The 21585-nt window shown below is 40.4% G+C and overlaps 2 protein-coding genes across 4 annotated transcripts; both read left to right on the top strand.

The window, feature by feature from the left end:
* The first annotated feature begins 167 nt into the window (after nt 1-167).
* bud23 (BUD23 rRNA methyltransferase and ribosome maturation factor) lies at nt 168-9642 on the top strand. Its single transcript, XM_022237677.2, has 10 exons — nt 168-532; nt 2823-2860; nt 3104-3199; nt 3562-3644; nt 4177-4273; nt 4632-4728; nt 5961-6097; nt 6954-7002; nt 7619-7773; nt 8690-9642. The coding sequence occupies exons 1-10, from the start codon at nt 254-256 to the stop codon at nt 8742-8744; spliced, it is 1086 nt and encodes a 361-aa protein (XP_022093369.1). The 5' UTR covers nt 168-253; the 3' UTR covers nt 8745-9642.
* Nucleotides 9643-10693: 1051 nt separating this feature from the next.
* LOC147795620 (GTP-binding nuclear protein Ran-like) lies at nt 10694-20963 on the top strand. Of its 3 annotated transcripts, none has more exons than XM_087131526.1 (7): nt 10694-10820; nt 11968-12033; nt 14314-14398; nt 14940-15065; nt 15958-16145; nt 16617-16787; nt 18041-20963. In XM_087131526.1, the coding sequence occupies exons 2-7, from the start codon at nt 11977-11979 to the stop codon at nt 18083-18085; spliced, it is 672 nt and encodes a 223-aa protein (XP_086987652.1). In that variant the 5' UTR covers nt 10694-10820; nt 11968-11976; the 3' UTR covers nt 18086-20963. The 3 variants fall into 3 exon arrangements, with proteins under 3 accessions (XP_086987652.1, XP_086987653.1, XP_086987654.1); XM_087131527.1 differs by lacking the exon at nt 10694-10820 and adding an exon at nt 10967-11085; XM_087131528.1 differs by lacking the exon at nt 10694-10820 and adding an exon at nt 11012-11032.
* Nucleotides 20964-21585: the final 622 nt, after the last annotated feature.

Below are 21585 nucleotides of genomic sequence, written 5' to 3'. Positions count from 1 at the left end.
AGATAGAAGTTTTGAATAATTTGTAACAATTTTAATGAGGACCAAAGTAACAAATATTGAAACCGACCCTTTGAATGATTTCGTCTTGAATAGAATTACAAAAAAATTACTCCCTAAATCAGAATACATGGATCTTCCCAAACGCCATGTGCACTGTTCCACTTTGATGTACATGTACTGTACTTGAGGGTAACATTACGTCGAGCACTCTCTGACATGTCTGAAATTGGGTTAGAAATGAGTATTGCCGTGTATGGCATTTAGATTGATAGTTTCCTGTAAATCAGTCACTTCTCTAGCTCCAGTTCGGAAAAGTTGGACAAGTCTTGAAGTCTCTTTGTCAGAGTTTAAGAAGTGGAAATTGAAGTTGGTAAGATCTCAACACCAGCAACTCAGATCGCGCAACCTGTACTTCAGATCGAGCGCCAGAGAAACGAGTTTATGTTTATCGGCCGTGGCAATCAACTCCCGTGTAATTCACACCACCATGGCGTCTTGCCGAAGACCGGAGCACAAGGCTCCCCCAGAGATGGTACAGTATTAAAGTTTTGAGTTAGCATACATAAAAATAAGCATTTTGCGAATAAATTTGAATAAACCTTATCGACGTTCGCTGTGCACTATGGGTATATGGATGACAAACATGCATTGCATTTTATGCACAACCCTATGGGAGAAGTGTACCTGCAAAACGTTAATCTTTTTCCGTTTTATTTCATAGTCCAATTCAAGTCGTCCCCTTCTGACATAGTGTTGCATTATTGATTTGGGACGAAGATATTCACAAATTTTAAAGTTCAAATTAAAGCTTGGCAGAAAAGGAAAATTCAGAGAATCCCAACAACAGATTTTTGTCATGGACTGTGCTTTGACTAAGATCATGAATTATACAAGGTTATAGCTCATTCATTCCGCATTGACCAGTCACCTTCATTTTCAGCCTGTAGAGTGACTGGGGCCCTTAAAAAAATTAAGGGTGATTTGTTCTTCTTACAAACATTTGAAAACTTATTTGAATATGTTTCTTGTGTAATCTGATAAAACGCATGCATCTGTGAGTTGATAAGCAGATACTTAAAAAATATTTAGTACTAGTAGAAAACTGTAAATTGATTTCTGACCGGTTCACTTCCCCCCATACGGTTGTGCATAAAATGCATTGCTTGTTTGTCATCCAAACCCATAAGGCATTGCAAACGTCGAAAAGGTTGATTAAATCTGGTAGGCCCACATTGAATTCTTTAAATTCACGTGAACATAATTTGAATTCTCCATTGGCAGGCTAGGCTACTTGCTATAGGCCTGCCTTGTGACTCGGGGCAAGTTTTTGCTTAGTTACATGAGACACCTTGCACCAACACACTGTTTTCAATTGAGAAGAAGAGCTCAAAGGAACCAGTCCATTCCAGAAATGGTGTTAGCCTAGCTATGCTAAAGCTTGCCCTGAATCACAAGATATAGCAACAGTGTCTTTAGTCTAGGGAATTCAAATTGTTATTATTATATGGTTCATGTGCAATCAGGTAACTCAGTGTACCAGATTTTATTCAAATTTAGCTCGCAAAAGGCTTAATACTTGTTTTGACATGTTTGACTCTTGACTATCACTGTCAGGATGTCGACCAAATGATACTGCCTGAGATGTTTGTGGTACTAAGTAGCATGCAAATGTTAGGAGTTCCATGTACGGACGCCACTTGACACCCGTGCACAAACCCTATGAGACTGGTCTGAAAAATTGTGTTTTCCAAGTAAATGACTTCGTATTTTTCCCCCTAAATTGAACTTTTCTGGCCATGTTTTTGCTTTCCTATGGCTAATAGGTCACTGTAGGGAAAAATAACTGGCGTCCGCCACATTGACACTTTTACATAAAAAATTCATTGAAAAGTACACAGAAACATTAGTGTTTCAAATTCTAAGTTCATTGTATTATGGTAATTCCAGAAATTAGGGGTCCATTTTTTGCGTCCCTGTCACCTCTGACATATGGTTTTGTAAGTTCAGAACACACTTTCTAATTTCCAAGTGTGATGAATTCATGCAAATTACCTGCCAAACAAATTATAATAGTTTGAAATCAATTCCGGTGATATTTCCATGTCAAAGAACAAAGGTCAGATGTAACAGGGACGTGCAAATGTCACACTTTTGGAGCCCGAATTTCTGGAATTACCCATTAGGCCTACATACGTGTATGCTTGTTCTACAAGCATATGTATGTACAACATGTATAACAAGCACAAGTTTTACGACACGAATACCTTGAATTCTTAGTAAGGGAAAGTGCATTCCTACTTAGGTCATAGACAAAAAATCAGAACAATTTTGACTGTAAATGGCACATGAAGTGTTAGGCCATCAAGGAACTTTCTAATTATTTGATATAAAGATTTACTCCAGAGAGGGGTGACCACTGCCTCAATCCTCCAGCAAATTATGTTGAGGCAGTGCAAATGATATCCTGACATGCCTAAAGCAGTAGAGATTCATAATTTCACGCGTCTTGGTTTGAGTTTATGCATGGTAGTGCGTGAACAATCCAAGGTCTAATCCAAGACCTTGACACAATGTATCCTTTGCAGTCGGCCGCTCAATTTTGTCTTACATCCTCAGGATGCAGGATTTTATAGGATTGAGGATTGTCAGGGTTAATCACCATTATTTATTATCTGTGAATTTCAGTGCACCAGGATCACTTTTGTTACATAATTTACCTGTAAGGCATCTTCAAATAGTTTGAATTTTTCCTATGAAGGTCACTTTGTGACTGGTTAAACCTTATTGTCAGAGAACCATTACATTTTGTTTAATAACTACAGTTTTACAACGAAGAAGAAGCAAGAAAGTACACATCAAAGTAAGTCTTTGTTTCAATTAGATCTGTTTACCAATGTTATAATCATCAGTTTTTATTCAAAGTCATTTCAAAATTGTCTTTAAATGTTCAGTTTGTACAATTTCGTAGAAACATCTTAATACACCAAGACAGGGTACTTTTTATATCAGGGATTTGCTTTCTTTATTGAAAATCAGTTGTCATAATTGAACAATAAGTGATAATTGAAACAGTTTGTTGATATTGATAACATATGCTTTCCAGTTCCAGAATGATAGAAATTCAAATGACAATGTCAGAGCGTGCAGTAGAACTTCTCAACCTTCCAGAGGACACTCCGTCATACGTATTGGATGTAGGGTATGTTGCTTAAAAGAAACCCCTTCTGCTTTAGGCTAAGTAAATTTGAATAGTAATTGCATATTTGAATATTCACCTTCAATTCAACTGAATATTTGAATATTCAGTAGAACCAAATTGCCATAAAGCAGAAACAAAATATGTACAATACCCATACTAAAAGAAAAAAATTAGGTTTCGGCTATAGGCAAATTTCATCTTAAAGTTTGCCGTTAGAATGCAATTTTTAACCAAATAATGAATTTTTTCCTCCCACTTTTCACCTCTGAATATTCAGCTTTGAATGTTTGATAATCATTCAAATATTTGAATGTTCAAATATTGGTACAACAACAGAGCTTTGTTTCATCTTTGATTTACAGCTGTGGGTCAGGCCTGAGTGGTGAAACTTTAACGGAGCAGGGACATTACTGGATGGGGCTTGACATCAGTACAAATATGCTAGGTGAGAAACGGTGAAAGCCAGTGCAGTAGTTGAAATCATCATAAGACTGAACACAAGACAAGTCACATGACCAAACACAAGACCAGTCACAAGCCCAAACTCAAGATAAGTCGCAACACAAGACACAAGACCAGGCACAAGACCAAACACAGGACCAGACAAAGGATCAGTCACAGGACCAGTCACTAGACCAGACACAAGACCAGTCCCAAAACCAGGCACAAGACCATGCACAAGACCAGTCCCAAAACCAGGCACAAGACCAGGCACAAGAAAGCAGAGAAAGAGAACCATTCACTACCAGTATGTACTGTATCATGGGATTTATTGTAATGTAACCTGTTTTTGCTGAGCAGAATTTTTTCAGCTGAGCAAAAACTTTGGCTTCTGGTTATCTTCATTTTCCCATTCAACCTTGCTTTTCTAGTGTATCTACTTAATTTACCCTACTGTGAACCCCAACCATCAATTTTTAGCAAGTGTAATACAGTTTTGGACATAACTTTTAGGTCTGTTTGTCTTTGTTTAACAGATATTGCCTTAGAGCGGGAGGTGGAAGGGGACTTGTTTGTGAGCGACATGGGTCAGGGTGTTTTCTTCAAACCGGGAACTTTTGACGGCGTAATCAGGTACCAAAGATAGCATCGGGAAAAAAACTGCAGATTTTTTTTAATCCATCTGGCATGTCTGGGAAACAAACACTGAAATGTAATGCCCCAAAGAGCGTTTGATCTGAAGATCTACCATACTCCCCATAGGCGCTTTGTGCAGCATTTTCAGGGTTCCAAACAACATATTTGTATCCATTCTGATGAAAATTCTGTGTAAAATTCTTGTTTTCTTTTTCTTGTGACTTGCCCTCTGTTGCATATCGCCCAGCATGAAAGTTTGCTCAGCAATATTTTCTGCTTTAATTAAACAGCTGTATGTAATTTGCCCTGTTCACTTTGGTTTTGAATGGTAATACTCAGGCATATCTCTCCTCAGCATTTCAGCACTTCAGTGGTTATGCAACGCTGACAAGAAGTCCCATCATCCACCCAAGAGGCTGTATAGGTTTTTCTGTACCTTGTATAGTGCAATGGTGAGCGTCAGTTTTTTTGTGTCTGTTGCAGAAGGTGACATGTTGTGACTTTGAATTCAGGCTAGGCGCATGTACTGTAAGTCATTCTCTGAGACTGTGTTCACATTATGTCAAAAACCACATTGAAAAATGAAATAAAATGCCATACTTCTGAAATGTCTGGAGACAAGGAAAAGGCATTTGTATGACAAGAAAAGGTTTCTTAGCATCCCAGTAATTTTCACTTAAATTGTGTCTGCAAAATAGGTTTAATAAGTTTTACACTTAGATCTAGCAACTGAAATATTGAAAACTTTCTTGCAGGGGCGAGGACCCTAATCCTCTGGCTATTACCTTTGAAAATGTGTGAATGGGATTTTATTAGATTTTAAGGCTTTTTGCCGGATTTTGGTTGTTACATCCTTAGAGCCAATGCAGAGAGCGGATAAGCACAGAAAGTATTGCAATGAACAAGAGCGGGTTGAATAAATGTTAGTCAATTGAATTGTCTAAAGCTGGATATCAGCTAATTTTTTGCTTAGCACAGATTTATTGCTGACCAATATTCCTTAACTCCATCAATATGATTCGTTGTAAGTTTGCCTGCATTGACAGCATGGTGAATAATTTGCTACAGTACCCCTTAACCCCTTCGCGCCAGGACGCGGCAAGAGCCGCTGTAAAAATTAAGATCCTCGGCCCGCTTTTCAGCTATTATTCTTGGCCCATGCTCGAGCGAACACGGTGAAAGAAGGCAGACCCTGGCTCTTGTACATATGGTGATTGGCCTTTGTGTGTAGCCCAGAAATGAAAAGATCGAATTTGCATCATAATCACCAGCTTCACAATAGTCCCCACTTCGAAAAGAGAAAACGGGAATGTGGAAGTGTGAGTAGAGCCGCATGCCACCGAACAATCAGCCTTTTCACTGTGTAATTCAAAGTGTGCAGAGCACGCAGGGCCAGAAACCGAGAATTTGCGGTTTGGCAGATGGCCTTCGTGGCCAAGCAAGGCTGGAATTCTTGGAGTCGGCTTTCGGAAAGAAAATCCCATCACCAAGGGGTTAAAATGAGGGAACTTGATACTGGGAATATGCCCAAGTAAGTCTCTGTCTTGTTTGCCCGTTGTTAATCCTAACCATTCTAAATCCAACAAGCATATGCATCGTTTCAGTGGTCCCAGGGGGTTAGGGTAAAGCTTAAGAATTATCTCTTATTGGTTGACCTTTTTTCCTTTTGCATGTTGTTTTTTAGAGACGCGGCAGCCGCGCCGTTTTTCAGTTCTACCCTGAGAACTCACAACAGTTGGAACTCATCACGTCCCAAGCAATGAAAGCCGGTTTCACTGGGGGTGTTGTGGTGGACTACCCGAACAGCACTAGGGCGAAGAAGTATGAAAAAAAAAATGGAGAAAAAAAGAGATGTGTTTCTGACTAAACATTATTCTTCTTATTATTACATTGTAATTATTTCTGGTAATGACATCGAGGATTCCTCAAAAGTGCCCTGGGATATCGTAGTTCACAGTCCTGAAGAAACCTGTAGAGAAGAGACAATGAGAAGCAGTTACAGTTTTAGAATTTGGTGGAAAAGCCCAGAGGAATATTTTGGGTAAAAACCAACAAAATTGGATAGGGGTCTGAAAACCCAATCCACATGTAGACCAAGCTGGGAATCGAACCCGGACCACAGAGGTGGAATGCAAGGACAGAACGCTGCACCCACCCAACTCCCCATAAAATCAAACACTTACTCAAGTGCACTTGGTCACATATACGTTCATCGTATTTGAACTACCCCAGTTGTGAGGTTATGGACAGCCAAGTTGGCAGAGTGGGACTTACCTCGCCTTGCACCACTGCGTTCTGGGTTTGAATCCTGCCTAGGTCGACATTTAGATTGGGTTTTCAGTTCCCACCTGATTTCATTGGTTTTCCCCAGAACATTCACCTGGGTTTTCCTCCCGCCCTAAAATTGAATATTTCTCATTGAATTCTCCTTGCTGCTTCCAGTGAGAACAGTTCTTTGGTAATTGGAGAGGCTACCTTGATTAATACCCACGTACAATGTACATGTAAATAAATGGATGTATTCCAACTGCATTACATGAATGCATAGAGGACATTCTTACCCAGCGAATCCAAAATCTCACTTTAAGAAATTTAAGTATGGACAGTACAGATAATTTTGTGTGTCATTATTGTCATGGTCACATGGAGAAAGCTGTTATTCATATTGTTTTTGCAGAATGTTTCTGTGTCTCTTTGCTGGGCTGGCAAATCCACAGATTCCGAAGGTAATGAGTTTTACTGGGATTTTTTCATCTTTTTTTTACAAGTTCACATGCTTTCTGGAGTTTTGAGGGTTAATGGTTTGTGTCTTGGGAGGTTGTGCGGGGAGCAGTTGAAATTTATGTGCCAGCGTTTTGGCCAGCAATTGGAAAATTGAGCATCCCAAATTTGCTTTGGATTGGCCAAAAGTGGGCCTCTAAGTTGCAGAGGTTTAGGAGTGGTTGCATAACAATGTCATGTCCAAATATTGTTAATAGTGTCCAGAAAGAACCTAGATAACCTTCTACCTAAATCTTTTTGGGTTACCCTCTCCCGTTTTTTGTTTCTTTCCAACTGTAGCAAATGAGCAAGTTGTTAGGATAGAAATAATTTGATTATCTGGTGTCAGTTTTCATGTATTTTTTGCCCTTGCACCGATTTATGTTCATAACACAAAAAAATACTCAAGTGGGACTTAACCAATGAGCTTGCCGGGTTGATTGGATGGTCTGAGTCTAACTCCACCCCCCCCTTCAAAAAAAATGATCAATAGTAATGAACATCTCTGTGACACAAAGCACATCTGTGGAAGTAATCTACTGCGAATTTTCGACCTGTTATTTTCTCAACTGTGAATTCCAGGGCCTCGGGACTGGGAAAGGGGACAGGGGCATCCCCACCGAGGTGAAGTACAGCGACAGCAGGCAGCGAATTAAGCAGATGAAAGGCAAACCCCCCAAGAAGAGCAGGGAATGGATAAAGGAGAAGAAGGAGAGGAGGCGTCGGCAAGGAAAAGGGTAAGACCTAGTCAGATACTGCGTTTTTCCAAGCTGGTTTCCTGTCGTTAATAATATCATAGCAAGTAGTCGTCAACCATAAGAATACAGATTGACATAATGTCTGGCATGCTCCCTTCTGTTCCTAAGTGCAGCGCACGTTTGGATCTTTGGTATGGGAACCAGACTTCTGTTTTTCTGCCTCCCCCATTTCCATTCCACTACTTTTGAACTTACTGCCCTACCCCAACCTTGTTCTTGTTGGATAAGAGAAAAAAACAGGTTGGAACCAACCAACAGCAATATCAACTCCATGGCATTTGGCTTGGCAACCTGCTTTTTTGGATGGAATTATTTCACTGCGTTTAGCTTTTAAAGTCAAAGGCAAAATGTCTCACATGGCTCGCAAGCATACCAGCTCCATGAATTGATTACCACAAATATGTGTGCAGTAGGGAAAATGGCTCTTGCCCAGACATGAACACAACCTTTAAAATGATTTAATAAAATCATCAAAGTAGTGTTACTAAACGCTACAAAATGGAGTTTCTGTGTGACTTTACAAAAACTTATTCAATGACAAACTCTGTCCAACCTTTGAAATTTGTATAAAATTGTTCTCAGATTGCTAAGAGTGTCCTTGGGTTCCAAGTTTTCAAACACCCTTCAATGAAATTCTTGAAATTTGTTGAAAAGGAAAACTAGTTTTGGAATTAAGAAATTTAATTTATTTCTTAAATTATTGAAATTATTTTGTATCTAATAAATTATGAAGTTCAACTTTGGAACCACATTTAAACCTGTATAAAATATTAAATTAGAAACAAGCTTATTGGTATTTGATAAACAAAACTCATGAATCCATTCAGTAAAAATTGGACTTTCATCCTTGTTATCAATTTTAAATTTTTCTGCTGGTATCAATGCTTTTTTGTAGGGATGTCAAACCAGACTCCAAATACACTGGTAGGCGGAGACCGGGAAAATTCTGAGGGCGGCTTGCAAGTATGGCACGGCAAGACACAGAATAATCAGTGATCGTTTGAAATTACAGTCCAGTGACCTTCATATGTTGAACATGTAGTATAGCACAAGAGCACCCTATAGATGAAACAACACGTTTGCTTTGGCTCAAAAGTTTACTGTAAATTTGATGAAATATTTTAAATTGTGGTTCGTTTGAGATGCCACTGTTAGGGCTGAGATTTATATACAAGTATTTCGCGAGAGTAGTGCGACCCCACATACAGTATAAAAAATCTTGTGTCAAAAGAAAATCCTAATTGTGGCTGAAGTCACTATAAAACCTTTCCATATTTTGCCACATACATGTATATTCTTCAAAAAGCAGAATTGGAAATGTAAAGTGAACTAGTAATTTTTGCATCATTAATTCTTTCTAACAAAGCCACTAGAAATGTCAGTTTCTGATGTGGATTAATGTCCAAAAGTCAATTCAGTTGCTGACTCTGCCTCACATCCAAATATGTGCTGCTTTGGCATCGTCTGACATCCACAGTTCTGACATGACCTGACATCCATAATGTCAGTTTTTGGCATGACCTGACATCCAAAGTGTCATTATCTGGTCTGGCCTTTCATTCAAGACAGCAGATTGAAGAGGTTCACAGAGATGGATAATCATTGGCAGAAGTGCAAATGATCTATTAAGAATTACGTGATTGGTCTGCAAGACTTGATCAGGAATTTGTTTAGATTAATATGTGTGATTGATTCTTGTGAATGTTTTCATTCACTACCAGTTCACAGCCTATCACTCTTAACCCATGTACCCTTGTCAAATCTCATGAAGTGTCAGTGTAATCCTAAATAGTTCAAAAATTCTGAATTGAATAAACTTTATGGCTGTTAAGAACCATAAGGAAAGAAGTCTGAGCTATGGTCTTCATTCTAGGGTGTCGGCTTAACTAACTGTTTTTGCCAAAATAACTTTGTCATCTGTTTTGTCCAATGCAAATTTTGATGTTGTGTGTTGATGAGGGATACTTGTTTGGATTTTACTACAGGAGCAAATCCTGTCATAATTTCTGCCGTGGAAAGTTGGTCTGGAATTTCTGCCATGGAAAGTTGGTCTGGAATTTCTTTTTGTTAAGCAATAAGGGCCTATGGAGGAAAAATAACCAGATTGGATTGGGGACTTGAAAGGTTATGCCTCTGAATTGAAGGATTGAAGTTGCCTTTCCTGTCACCGTTTTCCTGTGTTATGTATGCTTAGTAATTGGGCTCAAATCGAAAATTTTCATGTTTATAATGCCAAGACGCAAATTCGATTTCCATCTAAAAGACCCTCTCAGTTTGATTTAAAATGTGATTTCAGTTGCCAAGAAGCTGACCTAGTCACGGGCATTGCAAGGATTTGTTTGAGGGCGCTAACTATGTTTTTCCAGAGGGGAAATTTTGTGGGGGGGGCAATTTTGAAGGTTTTTTTCAAGCACAGTGGTAATTTTTATTCCGTTATCTCTTTTTCCATATCTTTGGCCCACCTTTTCCTTTATTTATGTTTCAACTGTGGTAACTGCCCACATGAAGCCCATGAGCCAGTGGCATATCCAGCAGGGGGGGCTCCCCTCGCCGATGGATTTTTTTTCCAAGTTATACTTCATAGGTGAGTAGGAAAGAAAGTAATTGGCACTGAGCAATGATTTTGATATTGTTTTTCTCCCAACGTCATGCTGAATGAAGCCAAAGCCGCTTTCGCTTTTGACCCCCCCCCACCAAACGCTGCCATGGGACCAATTTGAGATGATAAATTCTAAGTCGGGGACCTACAATCAAGATATTTACCATCGATATCAAGAAGTTGCGCCCCCCGCGCAAGGCGAAAAAAAATTAGCCCAAATAGCGCCCTCTTAAATCCAACTTTTCTTTTGACCCACGTTTTAAGGACAGTCTGGTTAACACGCCAAAGGGCCGCATCTACTTTACTAGGTGTGACTATGAGACAGGAATCATACCAATCTCCATTGTACAGTTGGGAAAACTCGTGAACCGCGGGAAAGGAACCGGATATATTCTTCAAATTTTTACTGGCCGCTTTATTTGGAAAGGTTTGTATCTTTCTCCACTGCGAAGCAATTAATATTTTTGTTTGCTTTGACGTAGAAGACTTGAGTGAATATCAATAGGAAAATTTCTTTCATGGTTTTATTGTTGAAGACTGAATGTACCGGTTTGAACTGGTCAGACTGTGTAGTTATTGCGCCACCTGAGTTACGTTACCTTGTCATTGCTGCCGACGTAAATCCCAGGTGTTTGTCGTGTCAGTAACTATCGGTACAATTTGCATCCATCAAATCCTTAAACATCCATCAAGTAAGAGAAACATAGGTGGTGGTGTTGTTTTTTGTGATGATGTCTTATTTTAAGTCAAAGGGTCATTTTGTTCTGCCACTTGCCTTTCTTGTCGTTCTAGGCATAATAACCAGCAGGGCCTACTAGAAAAAAACATGGACTCGTAATATATGTCTTACAATATTTATGTTATTTGTGTACCTTTTTGAGCATCCCAAATATTACCAAGATATGAATACCATATGAAAATAGGTCCAATCATGCCAGTACTTGTGTGTGAATATTTGCATTCAAGAAAAATGCTATTAAAATGTTGAAACATTCCTTGGCTTTCTTTGTCATGTTTGTGAACCATGTTTCATTGAATTGGAACTTGAAACTTTGCCCTAGTAACAGATGCCTTGGACTTATCCATTTACACACAGTGATTTTTCACCCTGTTAGTTACTGTTAGTGTTCATCGTTCATGTTGTTACAGTCGAGACAGTCACAAGTCTTTTCGCAATGTGCACAGACTCATTCATGAAAAACGAAGCAACAAAGGAAAATTGTTAGTGTTGCAATTTAGTTGACTAGCCTGAGACTTGGCTCAAGGCTGGACGACCAATGAAGTTGTGTTGTACTTGTGATTGATGTCGGTCACTTCACCAATTTACCATTTGCCACTTCCCATGAACTGCGCCATATTTCATTGTTTATTGGTACATGTACATCATCAACAAATCTTGGTACATACATGTTTGTCTTGTACAATGCATGCAGACAGTGACCCTGAAACTGGTTTTTTTTTTACTACCAAAAAAATTCACATCTTATTTGAACTGACACATCACATGTACAGTGCCCCCTCATGCTTGCTTCTGGCTTACCTTATCACACCTGCTTCTCCTGTGTCCTTTGCAGTTGTAAGCCATGGCATTGGCACAGGATGCTTCTGCAACAAAACAGGCTCCGCTGGCTACTTTCAAGGTAAGCATGAGTATGGATTTGCCCCTACCGAGCCACAGTAAATGGTCCATCTCCCATTTTCCTGAAAAACGATGAGGGCAGAAATGGTAGGCATGTTTGGAGGGGGAGGCTTTTTTTACTTGACGTTGTGCTCCAGTTAAACTGAAAATCTCTACATTTTCAGGTCAGATGGATCAAAACTGAACACAACTGAACTCTTTGGCAGTAATTCCCTAATTCCCTAGACATTTTCGCTGTGATGCAACCTCAGTCTTGCAATATCTTCCAACTGCCTCACAACAATTGGAGATGACTTCAGTCCTCCTAAATTCTCCATTTCGTCTCGAATGTGTCCCTTGGAGGTGAGCCCATTGTCCCAATCCCTCAAAATCCTACTGCAGTCCCTGTGCAACCCTGGAGCAGTGTCGATGATTTCACACATAATCTAAGGCATGGACGTGTGCATGGCAGTGCATAAAATGCAAAGCCCAGCCCATTCCAAGACATTGACACAGGGCGTCCTTTGCAATAGGCTCTCTTGTCTCACCATATAGCCTCAATCCTCCAGAACTACTGAGAGAATTTTCGGATGATTTGGGAAGGTTTGAGTTGACGTTGAACAAAGTGGATATTTGCTCATGATGCTGCCAGTCCCATTTTGGATTGTAATTCACAAAGAAGTTTCAAAAAAAAAAAATTGAAAGTTGAATTAGTTGAGGTGGTACGGGCAATGCCCAATACAGTGCGCCACCAAGAGGTTGTTAGAGAGAGGCCATTTTTGAAGCTTACAGTCTTCAAAAAATGCCCGACTTGCCATAATTTGCATTTGAGCAGATGTCAGTAGACAGTCTGAGAAAAAATGGGCAGCTTGCACACAGAGCTTTGTCGACCATTTTCCCACAATGCACTGCAGGAAAGGGCTCTCTGTGGTAACCTCTTAGTGGCACGTGGTATTTTGAATTTCCTATATTGAACAATTTAAAACAAATCTAAAAAGAAAACCTCTCTTAAGAATATACATGATGGGATGGGTAACAACGTGACCAACTTTCCACATTTTCATGAACCAGACTTGGCAAATCAACCCAAAGTTAACATGAACTTTTGAGTTGGGCTGGGGTTATGGTTGACTACAGAACTGGACTTAGGAACTCATCTGATTTGCAATACCTGGGTGTAGTGTACATGTACTTGTAGTTGGTCATCAGCTGAGAAGATATTGGCAAAGAAGAGGCTTCAACCTTAACCCTAACCCTCCTCAATCCTTCACCTGTTGGAGGACTGAGGAGTGTTAGGGTTAAGCTTCAGAGGGTCAAGGCCACTTGGCGTTGAATGCTCCCATAAACCAAAGGGCACCAAGGCCATTTCGAATTTTTGACTTGTTGGTGACTTTAACAGACTTTCCTTCAATTTCAACATGGTTTTGAACTGTCAACCTGTAAGTTTCTTTGTTTCTGTTTACATGCTGAGCAGTCTGCGTGAATTGTAAAAAGTAAAAATAAATAATACTGTACTAACTTTAATTTACCATTTGGTGTTGTGTCTCATCACTTTTCATGATGCCATAAAATTAACACTGTATTTCAAAAATCAATGTAATTACTCATGCAATTCAAGCAAGTCGGTCACTGGGTCACCAACATTTATCCAATAGAAGCCTGCTATCATGCCCATGTCCAGTGCCCACGTGAATACCAGTAAAATAGCAAGGAAAAAAAAAATAGACTGAGTCGTATTCCGGTCCTCAATCCCAAAATAATAGTGATTCCGCCTCAAATATGCGCAGCGCACAGAATCCAATTGGTGCAGAATGTGTAATTCTGTGCTGCGACTTGTAGCCAGTCTATGTATAAAAGTAGTCTGGTGCCACGTTTTTAGAAGCACACAACTCGACTACGTTGATATGGTTGCTATACCATGTTGTCTACAGGGCGATGCAAAACCAGTTGACAGAAACGCTAGCGCTAAACGGTAACTTGAAAGTTGAATACAACTTTAAAATACAAATAGGCGCCTAGTGATCATTGAAAAGGGGCATGTTGGCCAAGTGGCCGAAAGGTACGCGCTGTTTTTAAGGGGCATCACGGCAATTCACTGGAGCATCGCAGCAGTGGCCGCTGGTGGACGATGTAAAGATTGAAGCTTGAAAGAATATTACGCAAAGGAGGAACATTTCTATTGGGGCTAAGGGCATGAACTTTAGCCACGAACTGTGTACATAGCAGAGATGGCTGAGGCTAGCAGTGCCATACAAATTACGTTTTAGAAATGGGATATTTATTCACTTTTTTCTCTTTACAGCTTGTGTTAGTAGGTGATGGAGGTACCGGAAAAACAACATTCGTAAAGCGGCACTTATCAGGAGAGTTTGAGAAAAAATATGTAGGTGAGTCTTACTGTGTTTGGCGTTCTGGAGAAAATGTAACCCTAATCAAACAGACTGTAACAAAAGCATTCCCTTGTCACTGTTTGTCCTCTTAATCATTTTGTGACTGGTCTTGTGACGGCCTCATCTACAACACTGTTGATATCACAGTCTTAACCCTAACCATCCAGTGTACTTTGGCTAGAGACCGTGCCAGACACATCAGTCTGTATCATTTGTCAAAGTGGCTTGCCTGCCCAGTGTGACAAGATCCAACAGGGCAACTCTCCCCAAGGCCAAACAGCCTGGGAGTCTGTGGTTGCCAGTCACCACAAGATCCAACAGTGGTATTGTCCAAATGGGACTAGCTCCCATTTTCTCAACATGGCTAGTTCGGCTGCTGTTGATTTCGCAGGCTGTGTCTGGCAGGGTTAGGGTTAAGTAGTGGAATTCTTAGCATCTCAAATGGTGTAAAACAGTAGTACCTCAGCTAGACAAAAATAATCAAACGTAATCTTCATTTCCTTCCATGCCCCCCTCCCCCCATATTTCTGTCTTATAGCCACCCTTGGTGTTGAGGTGCACCCGCTCGTGTTCTACACGAATCATGGTCCCATCCAGTTCAACGTCTGGGACACGGCGGGCCAAGAGAAATTTGGTGGTTTACGTGATGGTTACTACATTCAAGGTGAGAAGAAAGTCCCCAAAGAGAACATCTGTTTGCTTGCCTTGCAGCCGGGTGTTTAAACAAAGAATTCCATGAAAGGTGAATGGCAGCCAATCAGAATTCAGGGATTTACAGAAACTTTGCATAATTTTGATCATCAGAAAATGCCAAACTATATTGTGGCATGGATTTTGTGTGATGCTTTTAGCATTGAAGGCTTAGCAAGTAGGTGATACCAAAAATTGAGGGGAAAAAATTGTAGTATTTGCCATTTTGGGGGTGATGGTTCTCATCTAAATTGCGGTAGAAATTCGTCGCAGCCAGCAAATACAAACCTCTCGGTAATGTGAATTTGTCATTATCAGAGTGGAACCAGTTTGCTAGATTAATTGGCTAGTCCCATCAAAAGCACTGTATATTACTGTACAGTCACCTTTGCTGGAATAGCCATACATAAGTATTGCAGGCGGCGTGGCAGGATTTTGCCTGATTTTGAAGTGTTCAGTGCAGATGTGGTACAGTCAATCGTTAATATCAAGATGCCTATAATGCATTACGGTTATAAAGAACATATTCTAAAAGCGAAGTTTCTTGGTGCTTTTGTTTCACTTTGCCATTCCTAGTACAACAGGGTTCTTGTTAACCCTAACCCCCTAGGGACCATTGAAATCCTGCATAACCTTGTCGGGTTCATATGGGTGGTCTGAGCAACTTGGGTGCTGTTCAGGTCGTTAGCATGACTCTTTCTGAGGTTAAAATTTAGGTGTGCGCTCTGTATATGACCGAGTCCATCAAATTGTTTGAGCGTTAAGAATTGAAACCGATCCATTGATGTGCAGAAAGTTAAACAGATTCTGTGGGATTCATCATGAGGGATTTTTGAGTGCAGACACGTCGTTCCCATATTTCACAGGCCAGTGTGCCATCATCATGTTTGACGTCACGTCCAGAGTCACATACAAGAACGTGCCCAACTGGTACCGGGACCTGGCCAGGGTTTGTGAGAACGTGCCCATTGTGCTGTGTGGGAACAAGGTGGACATCAAGGACAGGAAAGTGAAAGCCAAGAACATCACCTTCCACCGGAAAAAGAACCTGCAGGTAAGGCTAACGGGAGAGGTGGGGGAAGGGGTCATTGGCAGGGTTTGTACAATCATGGAATATCCTGAGAAATGCTGGGGAAATTCTTGTCCTTTAATGTCACAGAAAAGTGTAAGGGTTATTTTGACGGGTTTTTTGTGATAACAAAATAATAGTTAAACTTGAAGGCTATCCTTGTCGGTCTACAGATGAAGCTGTGGCAGCCCTGAAGTTCATAATACCAAGCAACCATTTTCTTCAAAATGACAGCAGTGATCATGGAAATTGTCACAGTTCAGTCTTGGAAGTCAAGTAGTTTGCTCAAACTTTTCAAATGTCAGTTTCCTTGTTTGGATGATTTTTGCAACCGAGGCGCTTGTAAACCCAGCTGGTCATGTCACCAGGAAAGAATTGTGTTTGCCGCGGAATCCATGAAATCCGAAAAGCTGTTCATGCGTTCAAGCTGTTCTCATCCCTTGAACCCCCCACCAGTATTATGACATCAGCGCCAAGAGTAACTACAACTTTGAGAAGCCCTTCCTGTGGCTGGCCCGCAAGCTATTGGGAGACCCTAACCTGATGTTTGTGGAGATGCCCGCCTTGCAGCCACCCGAGGTCAAGATTGACCCAGCTACCCTCCTCAAATACAGCCAAGACCTTGAGGTGAGTAGGTGACCAAATTCGCTGAAATCAGCCAAATCACAATCTCCGTGGGACAACATTCATCTAAACCGCATTTTTCATTTTCACGAAGAGAGAAAGTTGTTTTCCATAGCTTTCGCATCAGCAAAAAGGACAAAAGCATGGGCAACATTTGTTTTGCCACTTTAAGAAAGAGACAAATTTGACTCTGGAAATGTATACAAATGTTTGATACAATTTTTCACCTGGCAAATGTGTGTACTGTGTGTGTCTTTCACAAAGAGAAAGAAGTAACACAAATTTAAGCCTTTTCACAGACAAGTGTGTAGAGCCAATGATTTTCCGTTTCACAAATGGGTATTTTCTGTTTTTACTCTCTGGTGGGACTTCTGTCTCTGAGTGAAAGGGTGATGATATACATGTCAGTAAGTGCATCATTGCTGCAGGGCACCTGTAGTCAGATGCATTGCTATGGGAAGCACAGGGGTTGTGCAATTCAGATAAAATTTGGGTTGTACTTCCCATATTCTTATAAACGTGTCCATCAGTGTGGCTGGGCAGCCACATACAGTTTCATTGCTTTGGGATTGCTTAATGGGATTATGTTCATTCTGGTGAAAAATGATGGTGTGCGCTCAACTGTACGTGTTAATACCACCATGCACAGCTGAGATGCCCTTTAGTGTTCAGGTCGAGTCCAGTACCGACATATGAAGTCAGTTCACAAGCCTTGTCGTGAAAGTCTAGGAAGAGCAGCGACAAAATTATGCCTACGCTGTTTCGAATAAGAATGGCATCATTGACCTCCCTATAACATGGCAGTTGTTGATAATGTAGTTCTTAGGGGTGAATGCTGTTGGCAAATGCTGAAGTGTTGTGAAGGGTCTGGTGAAGCAGCCGTTAACCTTTACCACCCCAAATTCATTAAAATCAATCTCCACTTATTGGTGGTTTTTGATGGACTTGGTCGAGAAGGCCCAAAGTGACCAACTCTTGATGAATCCTGATAGACTTAGTCCAGGAGCCTGAAACACTGCCAGGGCGTTCGGTGCTCATTGCCATGGCAACAGTTCTGATGATGTCATGTAAGCCGTGTGTAATAGATCCACCAACAATGGCCATCACGCCAGTGGTGGACTTTCTAGCAAGCAATTTAGATTGCACGGGGAGTGTCTCAGTGTTGGATGTGGATGATTTGGTCCAGTACCTAGTAAAAAAGACACCAAAGAGTTACAGTTATTGTCTTCTTTTGTCTCTTCTCTTGTCTTTTATAGGAAGCTCAAAGAACAGCTCTTCCAGATGACGAGGAGGAGTTGTAAACAAGTAGGCACTTCTTAATAGAATAATGTTGTAAGCAGGTCTTTGTAATATTATTTTGATCCGGTTAAGGACAAAACGAAAGATAAATAAAAACTGTTACATATATTAGTGGGACAACCTTTCCCTGTTCATGTCGTTTGGTCCGGCGTTTTCAGTTCTCTTGAAATGTTCTGGAGTTTGGCTATAAGCGAAATGGACCACCCTCCACACAGAGAGCGACAGTGATTCTTTGTTGTCGTAGTCCAGCTCTCTAATGGAAATGCCGCTCAAACCTTAACTTTGTAAATTCTGTTGTGGCCTGGCTGTTTGAGAGTCATTTTGAAGCCTGAATACTCACTTTTGATGCACAGGAGGTGTCTACTATTTATGTTGTGTTATTACGGGTCATGGTTATCATATGAACATAGACTGACCCAAGATCATGCGGTGTGGCATGTCAAAACCAGGAGGAATTGGGCACAGCTGCAGTTTCAATGGTGCCTGCTGCTGGACAGAGCTTTGCATACCGGGCATACCACAGCCCAGCCGTCACGGTCAAAAGAATCCCGGCGTGAAGGGGTTAAATTCAAATTTGGAAAGTTTATTTCTCATTTTTGGCATTTCGATCAGTCTTATTCCAACATTTAAATATTTTACTCCTGGACCATCCAATTTTGAAAAGAGAGCTCAACGCAATCTGGACTCCTGGACCATCCAATTTTGAAAAGAGAGCTCAACGCAATCTGGACTCCTGGACCATTCAATTTTGAAAAGAGAGCTCAACGCAATTTCTCAAACTTGACTCCTTGCCCAGGTATACCTGATTTTGGCGTACCATGTCACGTGCATGAAGACTGTTAAAATGAAACCAAATGAAGAAAAACCTCAGTAACTTAACCTCGCAATTCAAGGGGAGTAGTGGTTTCCAAGAATTATACAGGGGCAAATAGGTGATGTTGAACACTGCCTGCGAATGATTGATGTGATTGATTGACCTGGTCGTCAGTCAATTGATCGTGGACAGGGGCCTGTCTCCACTTGCTGTGGCTGCTTACATGTATACTGGTAGATCCTTGATAATCGTTGCATGAAATGGCAGAGAAATCAGGGATAAAAACGTGTTTATTTCAGTGGCTCATCAAGAATTTTGTCTTACCACACGTTTATGTGTGTAAGGAATTCTGTGTTCAAAGGAGGAACCAAATTTCCAGGCTGACAGTGTTGGCACTGAACGGCACAGAATGTCATTGTTAGCTAGAAGCAGGCTGCAAGCACAGATAGACCTGCAGATGGTGTTGTACATAGCATGAAGATTTCATTTTTCAGGAATTGTGTAATAAAGAAACTGTGGCCATATTTGTTCGGTAAAAAAATGGTATTCCCGCCTTACCAGTAATTCATGCTTTGAAAGTTGACCCTTTTGAATAGTGATACAAAGCCACACATTTAAGCGTCCAAACTAGATTAAGATAGAAAAAATTTGTATAACATGCTGTTAGACGTTTGGGATTTTTCTCAAGTTCACAAAAAGGAAATTCGGGGTTATGTTCGTAATAAGTCATGTAAATAGCCCCAAAAACCCCTAAAAGAAATTTTTGTTTCATTTTGTTAGTTTTGTCAATGAAATAACATGCATTTGTATACCCTGCGTCATTTTTTTGTACTCAAAACAAGGGTGTTGTGATGGTTGAATACTTGCATTGAATTGTGTTTTTTGGGGGAGGGGTCAAAGGTGCACACAACTTTGTAGTACATCCTGTGTGGCCCATTTTTTAAAAATGCACTTAAGCCCACTTAAAAACTACATGTACTTGCTGCGTAGACTTATTTCTATGTGTACAAAGCTCAAATGCAGTGTTGGTAGCCATGCAAACAAAGACAAATATCTCTAAAATTTTAAACCCCTGTAATTGACTCATATAGAAGCAGTGACTAGTGCTAGACAGTTGTACGTATTTAAGATTTTTCCGAAGGTGACTTCTCTTTGGCCGTATAAATACTTTCATAAATACTTTAGTGATTACTTGTAATATTGTGTAATTTTCGATACACAGAATAAGTGGGAAAAATCTTATTAAAATCTGATGATGGTTTTGGGAAAAAGTTGTGGAGTTTGGTGTATGGTCGTCAAATTGCTGAGAAATTATGCTGTATTAAGGTCTACAACAGCAAAACTATATATGGCACGTTTCACTCAGTCGGTTTTGCTGAATGGATCCGCAATAATACATTTGGAGATACAGTCAAATCTCATCAAGAAAAGCACTGTTAATACAAGATTCCTGTTATAACAAGGTAATTTGTTTAGTCCAAAGGACCTCGTTAATGAGGTTCGACTGTATTACCGATAAGTAATGTGGATAAAAGGCCTATCGTCTGGTTAATTGCCTGGTTAATCTCGTCCCCAAAACCCATCTTAAGAAAAAGTGAGTTGATACCATTTCAGGTACTGACTTTGAAATTAATATACCAGTGCGTTTCCTTTGACTGTCAGTGTGGTTTGTCTGTAACTTACTTTTCAAAGAAACTTGTGGGCTTACACAAAGTAACAAAGGATAAGGCCTACCCGTGTTTCTTCAAGACAGTCTTGATGTCTTTTCAGTGCAGTCACGAAAGACTGTTTTTTACTTTTCATTGTATCCAAATACCATACATCTATGGTATCGACTTCATCCTAGCATGGGCTCTGCTCCAGACGTCCCTGACAGTACCAACATGCTTTAAAATTGAAATCAAACACAATTAGACCTAATCCTTTTCTTGAGTCGGCCACATGTAGGTGTAGTTTGGGCTCCACACCTGACCCTGGATGGCATGTGTAGACAATCAGTCATGTGTTTGGATATTCGAAAATGGAAAAGGAGATGGCAAATAAAATAAAGAATTAAATAAATGACAGTGCAGGTTCCTTTGCCCAAGTTTTTAATTTTTTTGGATATTTTGTAAGAGCTACAACCAGTTGGAGAAAGTTCAACAATTTGGGCTTTTGAACTCCTGTGTTGGGCCCAATTTACACAGACGGAGCGAATGCGGTGATGGAAAGCACTAAATAGTGTGGTATTTGGCATATTGGCCCACAAAAGGTTCAATTCTCAGTCGGCTCAAAAAGGGATTAGTATTGGCCCAAAAATGTTTATTGACCCCCCCCAAAAAAAACGAGGCTGAAGTTGGAGATTTTCATGTTTTGACAGTTCCTCTCCCTCGCCGCTAATTCGTGTATTTTAAAGTGATCAATCAATCTGGTCTGCACGAGGCTTGTGGAAATTTGTGATCATTTGTACGCTGATTTTGTTTTCTATATAGTCGCTAAGAAGCCTTCAGCCTAGTTCTCGAGTGGTGGGCCACATAATTACATGTATGTTCCGCTCTAATCATCAAGACTCGCTTTGTATCATTGCCCTACAGAATACGGTCTTATCCACCCTTTACAAGAAAAAAATGGAATATCCCTTCATTGATAAAAATGCAAATGAGCCCCACCTCTTTATTTTAAGTGGTGCGGTCTGAAACGGTCGAGTGT

Source organism: Acanthaster planci, unplaced genomic scaffold (genome assembly GCF_054643075.1).
Source record: "Acanthaster planci isolate LZ-2023a unplaced genomic scaffold, COTS_SCS Contig1, whole genome shotgun sequence".
NCBI lineage: Eukaryota > Metazoa > Echinodermata > Asteroidea > Valvatida > Acanthasteridae > Acanthaster > Acanthaster planci.
Note: the sequence above shows the minus strand (reverse complement) of the source record. Positions and strands in the feature narration are given on the sequence as shown.